The sequence below is a fragment of the Palaemon carinicauda genome, chromosome 5 (genome assembly GCF_036898095.1).
Source record: "Palaemon carinicauda isolate YSFRI2023 chromosome 5, ASM3689809v2, whole genome shotgun sequence".
NCBI classification, from domain to species: domain Eukaryota; kingdom Metazoa; phylum Arthropoda; class Malacostraca; order Decapoda; family Palaemonidae; genus Palaemon; species Palaemon carinicauda.
In genome coordinates this window covers 190802689-190820396 of record NC_090729.1, presented here as the reverse complement: position 1 = coordinate 190820396, position 17708 = coordinate 190802689, and the positions used below count along the sequence as shown (strand labels likewise).

The following is a 17708-nucleotide window of genomic DNA, read 5'->3' as shown; positions in this document are numbered from 1 at the left end:
AATAAATATAGCCTGGAAATATGGCAACATTTTTCTGGAAATGGAATAAGTATAGCCTGGAAATATAATAAAGTTTCTCTGGAAATAGAGTAAAGTTCTCCTCAAAATAGTGTAATGTTGTCTCTGCATGAGTGGACAGTGAATGATACAACATTATGAAAGAGACAAAGAAAGAAATAATTTTAGTAGGTAAACACCCCCGTTGCGAATCTGTCATGAAGATAAAAACGAATTATTATTATCATTATTACTTGCTAAGCTACAACCCTAGTTTGAAAAGCAGGATGCTATAAGCCCAGGGGCCCCAACAGGGCAAATAGCTCAGAGAGGAAAGGAAACGGAAAAATGAAATATTTCACGAACAGTAACAACATTAAAATAAATATTTACTATATTATTGTTATCATTGTTACTTGCTAAGCTACAACCCTAGTTTGAAAAGCAGGATGCTATAAACCCATGGGCCCCAACAGGGAAAATAGCCAGTGAGGAAAGGAAACAAGGGAAAAAAATAAAATATTTTAAGAACAGTAACATGAAAATAAATATTTCCCATATAAACGATACAAGCTTTAACAAAACAAGAGGAAGAGAAATTAGATAGAAAAGTGTGCCCAAGTGTACCCTCAAGCAAGAGAACTCTAACCCAAGACGGTGGAAGACCATGGTATAGAGGCTATGGCACTACCCTTGACTAGAGAACAATGGTTTGATTTTGGAGTGTCCTCCTAGAAGAGCTGCTTACCATAGCTAAAGAGTCTCTTCTACCCTTACCAAGAGGAAAGAAGCCACTGAACAATTACAGTGCAGTAGTTAACCCATTGGGTGAAGAAGAATTGTTTAGTAATCCCAGTGTTGTCAGGCGTATGAGGACAGAGGAGAATCTGTAAAGAATAGACCAGACTAATCGGTGTATGTGTAGGCAAAGGGAAAGAACCGTAACCAGAGAGATTGGTCCAATGTAGTACTGTCTGGCCAGTCAAAATACCCCATAACACTCAAGCGGTAGTATGCTTTAACAAAACAAGAGGAAGAGAAATTAGAACAGTGTGCCCGAGTGTACCGTAGATCTCAGTATTTATATAAGACGGTACATAAATTTCATTATCTTGTCATACACAAGTCCTGAAGTAATCTCCCGGAAGCTTCGTGACGAGGTAATTCAATAAGGGAGACTTCAAATGTTGTTTCTAATCGTGTTCCTGTTACGTGATGTTTTGGAACACGCTTAGATTTGTTGACGTTTTTCTCGTTATCTTTTGTTTTTATTTCTTTTTTACTTGTTAGTCAGTACTCTTTATGTATTGTTATTGCTGGTGTTTTGTTCATATGAAGCTCTTAATTAAAAAGGTTAGGGTTTCTTTTGAGTAGATTGTGTTTGGTTTTTTGCTTTATGTGGTTTATTCCATTAATTTATATTTTAATAGGTTCAGTATTATTTACAAGGGGAGAATATTAGTAGAATGTGAGGGGTAAACCCAGTCGTTTACGCTTTTCACAATAATAATAATAAAGTTATAAAAAAAAAATTACGTTGATCTGGGGAAAATGTTGATTCATTAAAGAAAATAGTAATGATAATAATAATAATAATAATAATAATAATAATAATAATAATAATAATAATAATAATTGTTTATTGGATGTGTTTATGAAGTTTCATATTATTTCATAATATTGCCCTTTTTTACTTTGGTAGTTTAATATTACCCAAAGGGGGGGGGGCGATTAGTGACCTAAACCTTACTCAGATTTAATCTTCTTATAGATGTGGCTTAAAATTGAAAATAACTCTGATTTTTTAAATCTCTTACTGGTCAAGAAATTTTTATTCTATGTCGCAAGTCACTATAAAGAAAGGGCTAAGGCGGTAAGACCCGACCCTGAGGACATTACGTACCATTCCAAATCCACGAACAAAGTACAGTTGGACACAGGAATTACTGGTACACCTCGCTCCGAGGAAGTGCTCCCAGCCATACCCTTACTGTGTGGTGAGTTCTTGTGATCACCCCCCCCCCCCCCCCACCACCACCACCACCTCTGCCAGATCACCATACATTATCTTTTTGGTTACTCAACATGAAGTAAGGGTGTAATAAGGTGCACTTTTTCGGAGCAAGTGTACCTCGGACTCCAGAATCCAATTGTACAGTTGACTTCATTAATTCCGGTACACTGACGTCTCCTTAGGTTCCCATGAAGTTTATCTGAATTGAGCCAACTGTATACCTACACTCTTAAATTTTTATGTAGACCCAGTTGTAATGAATTCTAGCCCCGAACTGGATGACGGAGAGTCTAGATATTTAGTTTATTAACCGCAAATTATTGTATGGATATACCCCGACATATTTTATTCACATGAAAATCTCATGAACACGCATTTCGTGTTATTAAATAGATTCATTGTACACATATTTATTCATATTCAAACTACTGTATTCGATCCACTCCCGAGAATGTTTATAATTTTGAATACAAGTATTCTGTCTTCGAACACAAAGGGTGAATTCGCCTGGGAAAATGAATTTCTGAATGAATTTTCTGCGAAACAACGTGTGTGGTTTCGTTGACCTGTAACATTGTGGTGGCCGATGTGGTAACATCGTTTACTGGTGAACGCCAGACTGACGTTATTAGTCCCGCTCAAACTCGTTAGTTTCTTTGGTTGCTGCAACCTCACTATCCTTGTGAGCTACGGAAAGGGGGTTTGGGGAGCCTATAGGTCTTATCAGCTGAGTCATCAGCAGCCATTGCCTGGCCCTCCTTGGTCCTAGCTTGGTGGAGAGGAGCCTTGAGCGCTCATCATATGTGTATGTGGTCAGTCTCTAGGGCGTTGTCCTGATCAATATGTCACTGTGCCTTGCCCCTGCCATTCATGAGTGGCCTTTAAAACTTTAAATTAGATTTGGTTCAAGTAAATATCATCGCTCGGCGTCTTTTCCTTCTTTACAATGCGGGTGTACTTTTCTCACATGTTTTCGTGACAAATTTGATTGAAGGAAATTTTCTGCCTGTGAGAGTGGTGTCTTTCCTTCTTGACATTGCATGATAAATACTGTAGTTATTAGTTATGTCAGTGGTATGGTATTTTATCATTGGTATTTATAAAGTATAGTTATTAACTGTGTTTCTGGTTACATATGTATGGTTAGAGCTCTCTCTCTCTATCTCTCTCTCTCTCTCTCTCTCTCTCTCTCTCTCTCTCTCTTAAGATTATGAGGCAGTTAAACTACTAACAGGTATAGTTCGGAACGCTTCTCTCTCTCTCTCTCTCTCTCTCTCTCTCTCTCTCTCTCTCTCTCTCTCTCTCTTCATCCATCAAAGGTTATGGGTGCAGCTGAAGAACAGTAGTCCTAGTTATTTACCCAAAACTGAGAGTAAAAAAATGACAGCTGTCACGGAAAAATTCTCCATTCAGGTAATGCCAAGAAAAGAAAAGAATGAGGAAGACACATAGAGAGAGAGAGAGAGAGAGAGAGAGAGAGAGAGAGAGAGAGAGAGAGAGAGAGAGAGAGAGAGAGAGAGAAGATAATCCCTCAAAGTCTTGTATGATAAACGACGTCCAAAATGCTTCTCTTGAGACCAAGTGAAGACAGTTGATCGTGACACTGAGATCACGCCGAAGAGACTTTTTTTTTTTTTTTTTTTTTTTTTTTTTTTTTTTTTATTCTTCGTGGAGATTGTGACGGTGTTTGACAGGTTCGGTTTTTTTTTTCTACTGCTTCAGTGAAGGCGAATGTTAAGTTTGGATGTGTCTTTGTGTATGACAAGATAAAAGTATACTAAATTCCATGTGTGATTGTGTGTGCGTGTGTTTTGACTGTGTATAACAAGATAAAATTATACTAGATTTCACGTGTGATTATGTGTGCGTGTATTTTGACCGTGTATAACAAGATAAAAGTATACTAGATTCCATGTGTCATTGTGTGTGTGCGTGGTTTTTGACTGTGTATAACAAGATAAAAGTATGCTATATTCCATGTGTGATTTTGTGTGTGCGTGTGTCGCTTGTGTATAAACAGATAAAAGAAATAAACTTAGAATTTGTGTGTTTATTTATTTATGTATATCTAGAAAATAAAATAATGTTTAGGGACGTTATTAATCCACTGGCATTTCATCGCTTCTCTAAATATCTGTTTATGTTAGTATGTTTGAAGGTTTAAATTCCACTCATGAATGGCAGAGGCAAGGGATAGTAACATTGCCCTGGTTAGCAGGACAATGTCTCAGAGACTGACCATATATTCATATGATCAACGCCCAAGCCCCCTCTCCATACAAGCTATGACCATGGAGGGCCAGGCAAGGGCTGCTGATGACTCAGCAGATATACCGATAGTCTCCCCAAACCATAGCTCACAAGTATGATGAGGTTGCAGGCACTACAAGAAATTTTCGAGCTTGAGCGGGACTCGAACCCCAGTCCGGGAGATCGCCAGGCAGGAACGTTCCTAATATACCACCAAAACCACTGTCTGTATTTTTTTTCCCCCCAATATCAGCCTGCAAGTACATAAATAGGTGTTTATCTTTCAGCGTGTTAGCAGGTATATGTCTTTAACAATGCTGTATTATCAAGTACGTTTCATTATGTTTGTAATTGTGGTATCAGTACGTAAATTTATATTTTGTTAATAGGTGTGTGTCACTGTGTGGTTATAAACGTACTGTAGCCTATTAGAAACGTCTCTGCCTGGTATTCTGCTGGGTGGGATTTCGAGATCATGTCAATCTCGATAATTTCTTGTAGCGTTTGCAAACTCACCATCCTTTTGATCTTGAGATGTGGGTTAATAGGGGGGGCCTATAGTTCTACCTGTTGAGTCCTAAGCAGCTATTGCCTGACCCTTCCTGGTACTAGCTTGATGGAGACGTAGCCTCTATTGCATTATCCTGTTCCTTAACTCTACCATTCATGAGAGACCTTTAAACCTTCAAGATAAATGTCTGAAGGTATTAGTATGTGTTTTGTCTGGTCTGTGACTTTGTTGGTCCTTATGTTTATAACTAATTATTATTATTATTATTATTATTATTATTATTATTATTATTAGCTAAGCTATAACCCTAGTTGGAAAAGGAAGATGCTATAAGCCCAAGAGCTCCAACAGGAAAAAATAGTTCTGTGAGGTAAGGAAATAAGGAAATAGATAAACGATGTAAGTAGTAATGAACAATTCAAATAAAATATTTTAAAATATTAACCAAAAATAATTTTAGCTAATAATATCTTAATCCACATATTTTATTTTTATAGAATATATGTACCAAAATGGTGTTCGCTTTGTGGTATATACAGTAGTGACGAATAATAAATAACTAATAACTACATATTTTCCTCAGGTGCATAATCGTATTAACCAGTATTAATTAATTTCTTGTTATATTAAGGTGCTCATAATTAATGTTCAGTGGACATTTATTACTTCTTAGACAAATACACAAATATGATTCAAGATTTTTCTAATCTCGTTACTGACAATAATTATTGCCATAGGAGTATGCAGATTTTATGTAATTTTGAAATAAACTTCATTTTACCATTTTTTTTCTTAAATGGATTGTAAAGAATTCAGGAAATGGTAGAGTAAGGGGCAATTTTTCGTATTTTTCATATATCAAAGCTAGTTATGATATAATTTATGTATATATACTTACAAGAGAGAGAGAGAGAGAGAGTGAGAGAGAGAGAGAGAGAGAGAGAGAGAGAGAGAGAGAGAGAGAGAGAGAGAGAGAGAGAGAGATATCTTGTATAATTGTGTAAAAGTACATTTCTTGATATCCAAGTAAAACATAAGGGCTATATTAAATATGAATTTTTATTTATTATAAATTTTTGGGAGACGTGTCCGATTTTATAGACATACATGATTAAGAACTAAAGGTAATAACACCTGAAAGAATACTGAACCCTTTAACTAAATTATTATTATTATAATTATTATTATTATTATTATTGTTGTTGTTGTTGTTGTTGTTGTTGTTGTTGTCGTTGTTGATTACTTTTTTAGATAATGAACTGGTTGAGAGAGAGAGAGAGAGAGAGAGAGAGAGGAGAGAGAGAGAGAGAGAGAGAGAGAGAGAGAGAGAGAGAGAGAAATGGTAGCTCTTCCACATTCCAGCATGCTCCCTTAACGATTTGCCTTGTGTGGTCTAAACCTTTTTATATTATTAAGTCCAACATAGAATAGTTGTGACTCTGGCGTACGTACATTAGTGCGTGCGTGTGTGCATGTGTGTGTATGTGTATATATACAGTGAACCCTCATCCAAACAGCTGGCTGCCACTCACTGTCTGGAATTGTTTTCTTTCCATTTGTGTCTCACACTGGGAAATCAAATTAAGATGGAGGCGTTATCTCTCTCTCTCTCTCTCTCTCTCTCTCTCTCTCTCTCTCTCTCTCTCTCTCTCTCTCTCTCTCTCTCTTTTCTCACAGGGAAAATGTGGTGTAACCATTTTGTTTTTCCTCCTTTTTTTTTTCTTTTTGGGTTAAAAAAAAATTGGAAATGGGTTCGATGTTTTATTGAAGGTTATGTGAACGCTGATAATTTTTTTCTGATACTGTCCAGTTCATAACTTGTGACACTAGTGTGGGGGTTTTATTCTACTGTACAATCAGTCTATCAATCATTAAACAGGGAAGTATTTAACGCACAACAAAAACGTCAATTATTTGCCAGAAAATTTTAAGGAAAATATATACATACACACACACACACACACACACATATATATATATATATATATATATATATATATATATATATATATATATATGTATGTATGCATATATTTATATGTATATATATGCATATATACACACATATATGTATACATGTATATGTATGTGTGTTTGTGTATGTATATATACATACATATATATATATATATATATATATATATATATATATATATATATATATAAATGTGTGTGTATGTATATATATATATATATATATATATATATATATATGTGTGTGTATATATATGTGTGTGTGTATAGATATATATATATATATATATATATATATATATATATATATATATATATATATATATATATATATATATATATATATATATATGCAAAATACTTTTTAGCAAATTTGATTTTTGCATTGTATTTTCTTTCAGTGTTAATGATACCTACAGATAAGTATTATATCCTACATAACTGAAATTTATTTTCTTTCTTTTTCAGGTAAGCAGGTAGCCGACGGGATTCTTCAAGTATACCGACCAGGTAAAATAAAACATGAATATCATGTAATAATTTTGCAAATAACTGATAATTTTTGCATGGTATTTTTTTAATATGGTGTTTCTTTTCAGGGAATTGTAAATATTCGCTTTTTTATTTGGATAATATATAGGTTATGTTATTGTTGTCTCTCTCTCTCTCTCTCTCTCTCTCTCTCTCTCTCTCTCTCTCTCTCTCTCTCTCTCTCAACACTGACAAACACAGAAAGAACATAAGTTTAGTCTGGGTTTCAAGGAAAGGTCTTCGAAATTTTAAATGTTTCATTAAATTATGTATTAATTTCTATTTTTTTTATCTCAATTTATTTATTCTTTATTAAACATACCCCAATCATCATCAATGACCATTGATGTTATGATGCCAGATAACTACCAATCATTCATTGATTTATACATTCATTCATACATTCCTTCATTGCATAATATGGCTTCTACTTTCTGGATAACTCATATTCAAACATAAAATTCATGTTTTCATAAATAGTATTTGCCATGTGTAAATGATGTAGATTAACTATCGGTTTTTTTCAGAGAAAGGTCATTTTCAGTATCCAAGCAATCTTTCTCTTTAGCTTTATTTTATTATTGGGATTAATGAATTTCCTTTATGTCTCTCATATTTAAGAATGTCAAGTTTGCCACGTCTTGTGTTTTTTTATTGTTTCCATACTGCTTTTTATCTCTTTAACTTTCTTTAACGCTTATTTACACATCTAGGAACTACGAAATTCACTAAGACTTGCCAAGGACAATTTTAAAATCTGAAAGTTTATTTTTTTTCGAATCCAAAAGGTTCTGTGTGTATCACTAAAGGCGCCTCGGTATGGTCATCACTTGAACTCAAAATTGTAAACAAATAGCAATCCTTCTGAGTGAGAGAGAGAGAGAGAGAGAGAGATAAATGTACTAGGCCTTAGAACGAAGGTCCATAATCCCTAAAAGAACGATCACAATATCTGTATCTCCGGACTTGAGGAGAAAGAGGCGGGGAAATTGCAAACGTATTGGCAAGAAACCGCCAAGAGAAATTAACCTCTTTTATCCGAGTCATGAGAGTACCTACTCTCTCATTGCATTCAGGCGTAAATCCTCTGTTATTTCTATGCGGCAACGACTCTTATAGCTTTTGTAGTTAGTTTATTTGTTCGTTGCTTGGAGCATCCGACGTCGGGTGAAGTTTGTTTTGGTCGTTCTTTTAGGTTTTTATGGAGAAAGATGATGCATTGTCGGTTACATTTTTCTTTGTTTATAGAGTTGGTAGTTCTGGATGTAGCTTTTTTTTTAATATTCAATAAATTGAATATCAGCTTTGTGGTTTTATGGCATACAAGCCCATAATGTCTCTCATATATATATATATATATTATATATATATATATATATATATATATATATATATATATATATATATATATATATATATATACTGTATATATATATATATATATATATATATATATATATATATATATATATATATATATATATATATATATATACATATATATGTATATATATATATATATATATATATATATATATATATATATATATATATATATATATACATATATATGTATATATATATATATATATATATATATATATATATATATATATATATATATGTGTGTGTGTGTGTGTGTGTGTGTATATGGAAACGTGATGCTCAGATGCAAAAGAACCACATTGAAAATGAAAATAGGAAATAGAAGATTAAGTCCTGACTAGTTTTATAGGACTGACTTATTGAACAAGGTCTCTTTACATTCAATATGGTGCAGTAGACGTACGAACAAACATAGAGATATTGGGAGTGGCGTATTGTTCTGTAAATATAACTAGTATATAAGGTAAATCCATCAATTCAATTATTATTATTATTATTATTATTATTATTATTATTATTATTATTATTATTACTTGCTAAGCAACAACCTTAGTTGGAAAAGCAGGATGCCAAAAGCCCAAGGGCTCCAATAGGGAAAGTAGCTCAGTGAGGAAAGGGAACAGGGAAAAAAATATTTTAAGAAGAGCAACAATATTAAAATAAATATCACTATAAACTATAAAAACTTTAACAAAACATGAGGAAGAGAAATAAGATATAACAAAACATAAGGAAGAGAAATAAGAGATAAGATAGAACAGTGTGCCCGAGTGTACCCTCTAGCAAGAGAACTCTAACGCAAGACAGTGGAAGACCATGGTACAGAGGCTATGGCACTACCCAAGACTAGAGAACAATGGTTTGATTTTGGAGTGCCCTCCTAGAAGAGCTGCTTACCATAGCTAAAGAGTCTCTTCTCCCCTTACAAAGAGGAAAGCGCTCGTCTTCCCATATATCGGCAGTCTTGTTGAATCCTGACTTCATTTCATCCTAATAAATTTGGTTCATAATTGATTAGATTTTACATCGTGGCTTTATCTATGGAATCATCACCCTGACTTTGAGCCTTTGTCTGTGAAGGAAATATGTCTTTATGAAATTATTATTTTTTAAAAGTATTTTTTTTATCGAGTACAATAACCATTTCCGCTCATAATTAATTTGATTTTTTAGCTTTTATTATCTTTTTTTCTCTTACCTGTGTTGTAGAACCTCCCTCAGACAAAGACCTACGTAAACAAAAATATTATCAAAAACAAAATCATAATGGAATATTGAATGAATTAGCAGTTTTAATTATTTTCATGTGTTATCATAATAATGAATCGATTTTTTTCTATTCTATAATGATTCGTTTTGATTTTTTTTTTTTTTATCGCTATTGAAGATTTAGACTCCGGGGATGGGGTTGGCGTTGGGATCGGGTTTGGTGGGGCTGTATGAATATGTCTATTATAGCTACCATGGCCCTTCCCCCAATTTTGGGGTATAGTCGACATCAGAAAAGGAATAAAAGGGGACTTTTCCTCTCTTCGCTCCTCCCAGCCAGACGAGGGATTCAAAGGGGACTTTTCGTAACTTTGCTTCTTCCAGCCTGACGAGGGGTTCAAAAGGGACTTTTCCTCTCTTCGCTCCTTCCAGCCTGACGAGGGATTCAAAGGGGCCTTTTCTTCACTTCGCTCCTCCCAGCCTGACGAGGGATTCAGGGTCTTTTCCTCACTTCGCTCCTCCCAGCCTGACGAGGGTTTCAAAGGGGACTTTTCCTCTCTTCGCTCCTCCCAGCTTGACGAGGGTTTCAAAGGGGACTTTTCCTCCCTTCGCTCCTCCCAGCCTGACGAGGGATTCAAAGGGGACTTTTCCTCTCTTCGCTCCTCCCAGCTTGACGAAGGTTTCAAAGGGAACTTTTCCTCTCTTCGCTCCTCCCAGCCTGACGAGGGAGTCAATGGGGACTTTTCCTCTCTTCGCTCCTCCCAGCTTGACGAAGGTTTCAAAGGAAACTTTTCCTCTCTTCGCTCCTCCCAGCTTAACGAGGGAGTCAAAGGGGACTTTTCCTCTCTTCGCTCCTCCCAGCTTGACGAAGGTTTCAAAGGGAACTTTTCCTCTCTTCGCTCCTCCCAGCCTGATGAGGGAGTCAAAGGGGACTTTTCCTCTCTTCGCTCCTCCCAGCTTGACGAAGGTTTCAAAGGGAACTTTTCCTCTCTTCGCTCCTCCCAGCCTGACGAGGGAGTCAAAGGGGACTTTTCCTCTCTTCGCTCCTCCCAGCTTGACGAAGGTTTCAAAGGGAACTTTTCCTCTCTTCGCTCCTCCCAGCCTGACGAGGGAGTCAAAGGGGACTTTTCCTCTCTTCGCTCCTCCCAGCTTGACGAAGGTTTCAAAGGGAACTTTTCCTCTCTTCGCTCCTCCCAGCCTGACGAGGGAGTCAAAGTGGACTTTTCCTCTCTTCGCTCCTCCCAGCCTGGCGAGGGATTCAAAGGGGATTTTTCTTCTCTTCGATCCTCCCAGCCTGACGAGAGTTTCAAAGTGGACTTTTCCTCTCTTCGCTCCTCCCAGCCTGACGAGGGTTTCAAAGGGGACTTTTCCTCTCTTCGCTCCTCCCAGCCTGACGAGGGTTTTAGAGGGGACTTTTCCTCACTTCGCTTCTCCCAGCCTGACGAGGGAGTCAAAGGGGACTTTTCCTCTCTTCGCTCCTCCCAGCCTAACGAGGGTTTCAAAGGGGACTTTTCCTCTGTTCGCTCCTCCCAGCCTGACAAGGAATTCAAAGGGGACTTTTCCTCTCTTCGCTCCTCCCATCCTGACGAGGGTTTCAAAGGGGACTTTTCCTTTCTTTGCTCCTCCCAGCCTGACGAGGGATTCAGTCGAGTTTAGCTGGTACTGCTAGGGTGCCACTGCTCACCCTCAGTAGAGACAGGTCATGATAATCGCGTGTATCATCGTCATCACTCCAGATATGGATTGGGGTTATCTATTTGATGATTGGTCCTCTAACATAATTCTCGTCGTTTTATTATTGAAAAATCATAATGTTTCACATCCGGCTACTTTGACGCAGCAGCCATTGTTCCGGTTATAAAACCTGGACTCCGTTTAACCTAACGAGGCACCATTTATGTGATATATTTTTTTTGCAGGTTTTTTGCACGCTATGTAGATGTTATTAAAAAAAACGAACAATGAGAGATTAATTTGATGTTTTTAAAATCACGTTTTTAACTGCTTTCATGTTCCAAGACTAAATTGTTGCAGGTTATCATAAGTTTTTCTTAATAGGTATATTCTTTTCAGGATTAATTAAATAAGCATTGTAAACTTGTGCTCCTTATTTTTTATGAAATGCACCATATATTGCATATGTATTCATGCTATATATATATATATATATATATATATATATATATATATATTATATATATATATATATATATAAAGTATATATATGTTATATGTATATATATATATATATATGTATATATATATATATGTGTGTGTGTGTGTGTGTGTTTTGTGTGTGCGTGTGTATATGTTTATGATACTAGTATTCATGATCATGCCTTGAATATTTTTTATATTGGCAACGTTAACAATACCTTCTCTTTATTCTGCTGACGTAGAACTCAGGAAACATACTGCATGAAATTATATATATATATATATATATATATATATATATATATATATATGTGTGTGTGTGTGTGTGTGTGTGTATATATATATATATATATATATATATATATATATATATATATATATATATATATATATATATATATAGAGGAAGTTCAGCCAATCTATTAATGCGATTCATTTATTCAAATGGATTTCCACCGATGCATAAAAACACTGGGGTCGACCGTTCTGCGATTTTTTTTCCATTAGAAAAAAATGTATAAAGAGCCCGGTAGTTGAATGTGCATCCACACGTGTTAATTGGCTAATGTGCAAATTAATTCCCACATTAATTTTTGACATAAGCTCCTTTCAGTAATTAAAAAAAAATACATTGCAGTACTCATGTGTATGATATATTTCGAACCCCCTACCCTTAGTCATGACAACCCTCTACCCTTAGTTATAACCTCCCTTACCCTTAATGAAAAGGGGAGGGGGGAGGAGGGGGGTTTATTCATGGGTAACTCGATTATACAAACGATCTATTGTTTCAAAGCAAGTTCCGAATGGGATTAGGGACGGGCGAATGGTCATACACTTGCTGTTCATATTTGCCACAGTAATACGTTTAATGATCGGGTATCCTCGTTGCAAAGTCCCTGTTTAATGGGGATAATGAACTGTGGTCCGTAGGGCAATGGCCCAAATGCAGGATGGCACGATGCAATGCAAGTGCATTATGTATGTGGATTTTTTTGCAAATGCTCAAAATTGTTCGAACAGCTTTTCATCGAGTCGAATGCCCCATTATTATTATTATTATTATTTTTATTATTATTATTATTATTATTATTATTATTATTATTATTATTATTATTATACGATGCAGTGCAACATTATGTATGTGGATTTTTTTGAAAATGCTCAAAATTGTTCGAACAGCTTTTCATCGAGTCGAATGCCCCATTATTATTATTATTATTATTATTATTATTATACGATGCAGTGCAAGAGGGCAATATGTATGTGGATTTTTTTTGCAAATGCTCAAAATTGTTCGAACAGCTTTTCATCGAGTCGAATGCCCCACTATTATTATTATTATTATTATTATTATTATTATTATTACTTCCTAAGGTACAACCATAGTCTGAAAAACAGGATGCTATAAGCCCAGTGGCCCAAACAGGGAAAATAGCCCAGTGAGGAAAGGAAGCAAGGAAAAATAAAATATTCTAAGAACGGTGACAACATTGAAACAAATATTTCGTATATAAACTATAAAAACTAACAAAACAAGAGGAAGAGAAATTAGATAGAATAGTATGCCCGAACAAAACTCGTTAGTTTCTTGGTCGCTACAAACTCGCCATCCTTTTGAGCTAAAGAAGAAGGGTTTGGGAGAGCCTACAGGTCTATCTGCTGAGTTATCAGCAGCCATTGCCTGACCCTCCTTGGTCCTAGTTTGGGTGGAGAATGGGCTTGGATACTGATCATATATATATATATATATATATATATATATATATATATATATATATATATATATATATATATATATATATATATATAAATGGTCAGCCTCTAGGGCATTGTCCTGCTCGATAGGGCAGTGTCACTCTCCCCTGTCTATGCCATTTATGACCGGCCTTTAAACCTTTGATCGTTTGCCTCATAATATTAAGTCATCTTAGATATGTACAGAAGTTTGATATGAGATGCGTGTCCTCAGGTTGTCTGAGTTATACTGTGTGAAGTGGAGCGTTTAAGATGCTAAGTATGGTTCTGCCTTAAGCGGGGTTTATACGGGCGAACAGCTCGTCGAGCCTGGTTCGACAACCCTGTGTTTGAATTGATGTTCGAGCGTGTAAACGGGCTATTTGGTTGACTGAAAGCTCTTCGAGCCGTTCTACAAGTAGGTTCGACAACCGGGCTCGCCGAGCTGTTCGGCCGTGTAAACCCGCCTTTAGAGGGAATCCTCTGTTTGGGCTAACTGTCAAGAAAGAACTTTAGTTCATGATTTCCCCTGTTGGGGACCTTGGGCTTATAGCATCTTGCTTTTCCAACTAGGGTTGTAGCATATCACGTGCCATTAGAACTTCAAAAGTTTAAAGTTGCAGCAAATGTTTTTATGTTGAACAGGCTGACATAATTCTTTTTATAGATTATATATGACATATCAGTTTTGACGTTGTTACTGCTTGTAGAATGATTTATTGTTAATTTGTTCTCATCATTTCTTTATTTCCTTATTTCCTTTCCTCACTGAGCTATTTTTCCCTGTTGGAGTCCTTGGGCCTGTAGCATCTTGCTTTTCCAACTAGGGTTGTAGCATGGCTAATAATAATAATAATAATAATAATAATAATAATAATAATAATAATAATATCCTAATGAATTGTAAGGTAGATTGAACATAATCATTGATTGCCATTACTTGTTTTCTACTTAAAGTTCTTCGGGTTCTAGTGATTATTAATTATGTGTTTTTATTAAATGGTTTAAAATAACTGTGAAAGCTATTCTTAAGGTGCCAGTGTGTATTTTTCAATACTCTTTGGTTTTTCGTGTTAATGAAATGGAACATTATTGTTATAAATAATAGAGAAAATATCGGCGGAACTGTTTTAAACAAATAAATCCGGTGTTTGTCATATATGGTAATTTTATTTGCGTGTTTTATTTTTCCCAGATTTTTTTCTTCGTTTAATTTTCCGATACGAAATGTGGATGATAGTATATTATTATTATTATTATTATTATTATTATTATTATTATTATTATTAGCCAAGCTACAACCCTAGTTGGAAAAGCAAGATGCTGTAGGCCCAAGGACTCCAACAGGGGAAAATAGCCCAGTGAAGAAAGGAAATAAGGAAATAGATAAATGATGAGAACAAATTAACAATAAATCATTCTACAACAGTAACAACGTCAAAACTGATATGTCATATATAATCTATAAAAAGACTTACGTCAGCCTGTTCAACATAAAAACATTTGCTGCAACTTTAAACTTTTGAAGTTCTACTGGCACGTGATATGCCTCTTTTATTTTTTTTATGTATATTTACATATTTTCACACAAACATGCACAACAGAGAGAGAGAGAGAGAGAGAGAGAGAGAGAGAGAGAGAGAGAGAGAGAGAGAGAGAGAGTTTGGGGGTAGTGGGTTGGTTGGAAGGTAGTAGAGAATAGAATAGCAATAATATCCTTCGCAGTCTTTGCTATTCATACATTTTCGAAATACCCCATATACTTTTAGATGTATGTAGGCCTATGTATGTATGTATGTATGTTTAGATGTATGTAGGCCTATGTATATACAGTATGTTTAGATGTATGTAGGCCTATGTATATATGTTTAGATGTATGTAGGCCTATATATGTATGTATGTATGTTTAGATGTACGTAGGCCTATGTATATATGTTTAGATGTATGTAGCCCTATGTATGTATGTAGACCTATGTATGTATGTACGTTTAGACGTATGTCTGCCTATGTATGTATGTATGTATGTAGGCCTATGTGTATGTAGACTTATTTATGTATGTACCTTTAGATGTATGTAGGCCTATGTATGTATGCATGTATGTTTGGATGTATGTAGGCCTATGTATGCCTGCGTGTATTTAAGCCGATCTGTGAATGTTGTGCATTTTGCTTTTAGCAGAAATTGTTATGAACGAAAATTATTAATCTTTTTTTTTTACAATGCTATGCTTATTCATTTTACATCTTCATCAACAACAATGTTGATATAAAGAAAATTTCAAAATTTCCTTGAACTGTTTCCATATTTTCATGTTCACAACTCTAAATATTAGTTAGATTTTATTATATTTCAATATTAGTACATTAATAAGTACAAGTGAGTCTATAGCTGTACTCTTAATCAGAAGTACTTTTCGGTGACTATATTTGTTTTGAATTTTGTAGTTGATATTTTTATTTAGTTGTATATTAAACTGATTATCCTCCGTAGTTTATATTATCTCCCCTATATAATAAAGAGCAAGTGTCTGGCTATATATAGTTTATATAACCCAAGACATTGCAAGGCAGAGGCCTTGCAACTACCTTAAGACTAGAGTACAATAGAGTGTTCTCCTTGGAGAGCTGCTTACCATAACTAAAAACTCTCTTGAAGTGGAAAGGAGTTTGTAATGCACGTGTATTTTATACCTGTTTAGATAGATAGATAGATAGATAGATAGGTAGGTAACTATTTCTTTAACGGTCATGACCAGCTCCCCGTCCCTCTGGTAGGAGAGAAAGAGAGAGAGAGAGAGAGAGAGAGAGAGAGAGAGAGAGAGAGAGAGAGAGAGAGAGAGAGAGTCATACCCTGGTGAGAGGTGGTAGAGTGTGCTCGTGTGCGCATGTGTAAATATCCAACCCTTATTTTTGACGGGCCGCTTACACTAGTATAGAATATAGGAGATTTTCAGTTGATGGAACTTGCTTCTTTGTTATATTTGAAAAATGTCTCTTTGCAACTGTCATTAACGTATGGTGATTTTATGTATACTACTGTACTATTGTATTGTTAAATAATTAATAATTGATTAATAATTATGAAAATTTTCTTCCATTCAATATAATTATATTATTATATTCTATAGATGGCCTTAGTTCCAACTTTTTAGGCCACTGTTAAATTTTGATAATTCGAAAGTAGTACTAATTTTCATAATATTTTTATAGATATTGTAATTTTCACCCTTGTATTTACTACAACTTTATTCATGGTTTGTGTAGTGACTGCTTACCCAAGCATAAACTGCATTATCATTCACATTGCAATTGTTCCGGTAACTGCATTTGTGTGTACGGTCATACGTCGCCTATTAGCTGTCAAGGTCATATATAAACGAGCAATAAAGTTTCAGTTCATTCAGATTCTCGCTTAATAAAACAGAAAATGGAGCAAACAGAAAATGAAAGAAGTGACTTCGCCACAGATGTTGCTATAGCTCCTTTTTTAAACGAAATGATCATATGTGATAACTTACCAACCACCTGTTGGACAGTCTTCCCCTGCTCAACCATAATGGACCCGCCCAACGTGGTTGAGATTGAGAACGTCATCATCAGTGTGTCTGAGGATGTGCTACGGGTTGGATGTAGCATCTCTTTGCTCTTGGTGGTGCTAAGATAAAATCGCGTCCTTTGGAGGTGGAAGAAGTTTCCGAAACTCTCTCTTAAGTGCGTTCGAAGCCTTTGTTCGCATAATGGAAGCTTGCCAAGTCCAGCCGTGAGCTTAGTGGTCGCAGAAAGCAGTGAGATAGTTTTTTTTTTGGCCATTGATGGTGAAGTACGGTTGGGTGATGTTAACCAGAGTGGTGTCAGTAACAACCGTCATAATTAGCTTAGCGCGAAGATTCTGTTACGTTAACGTTACTCTTGTGTAAATAACTGTTTTTTTGTCAACGTTTT

The 17708-nt window shown here is 35.3% G+C and overlaps 2 protein-coding genes across 2 annotated transcripts in view; one reads left to right on the top strand and one right to left on the bottom strand.

Annotated features, from left to right (window-relative positions):
• LOC137641299 (uncharacterized) overlaps positions 1-8031 on the top strand; it is a 39039-nt gene extending 31008 nt beyond the window's left edge. The window contains exons 3-5 of the mRNA XM_068373726.1: positions 1769-1994; positions 7215-7256; positions 7991-8031. Coding sequence (XP_068229827.1) covers positions 1769-1994; positions 7215-7256; positions 7991-8031 — 309 coding nt within the window. The remainder of the gene's footprint in view (positions 1-1768; positions 1995-7214; positions 7257-7990) is intronic.
• A 148-nt stretch (positions 8032-8179) lies between these two features.
• LOC137641298 (cilia- and flagella-associated protein 251-like) lies at positions 8180-17321 on the bottom strand. Its single transcript, XM_068373725.1, has 5 exons — positions 17285-17321; positions 10500-11358; positions 9862-9892; positions 9561-9653; positions 8180-8242 (listed from the first exon to the last, which is right to left on the bottom strand). The coding sequence occupies exons 1-5, from the start codon at positions 17319-17321 to the stop codon at positions 8180-8182; spliced, it is 1083 nt and encodes a 360-aa protein (XP_068229826.1).
• Between the last annotated feature and the right edge of the window lie 387 nt (positions 17322-17708).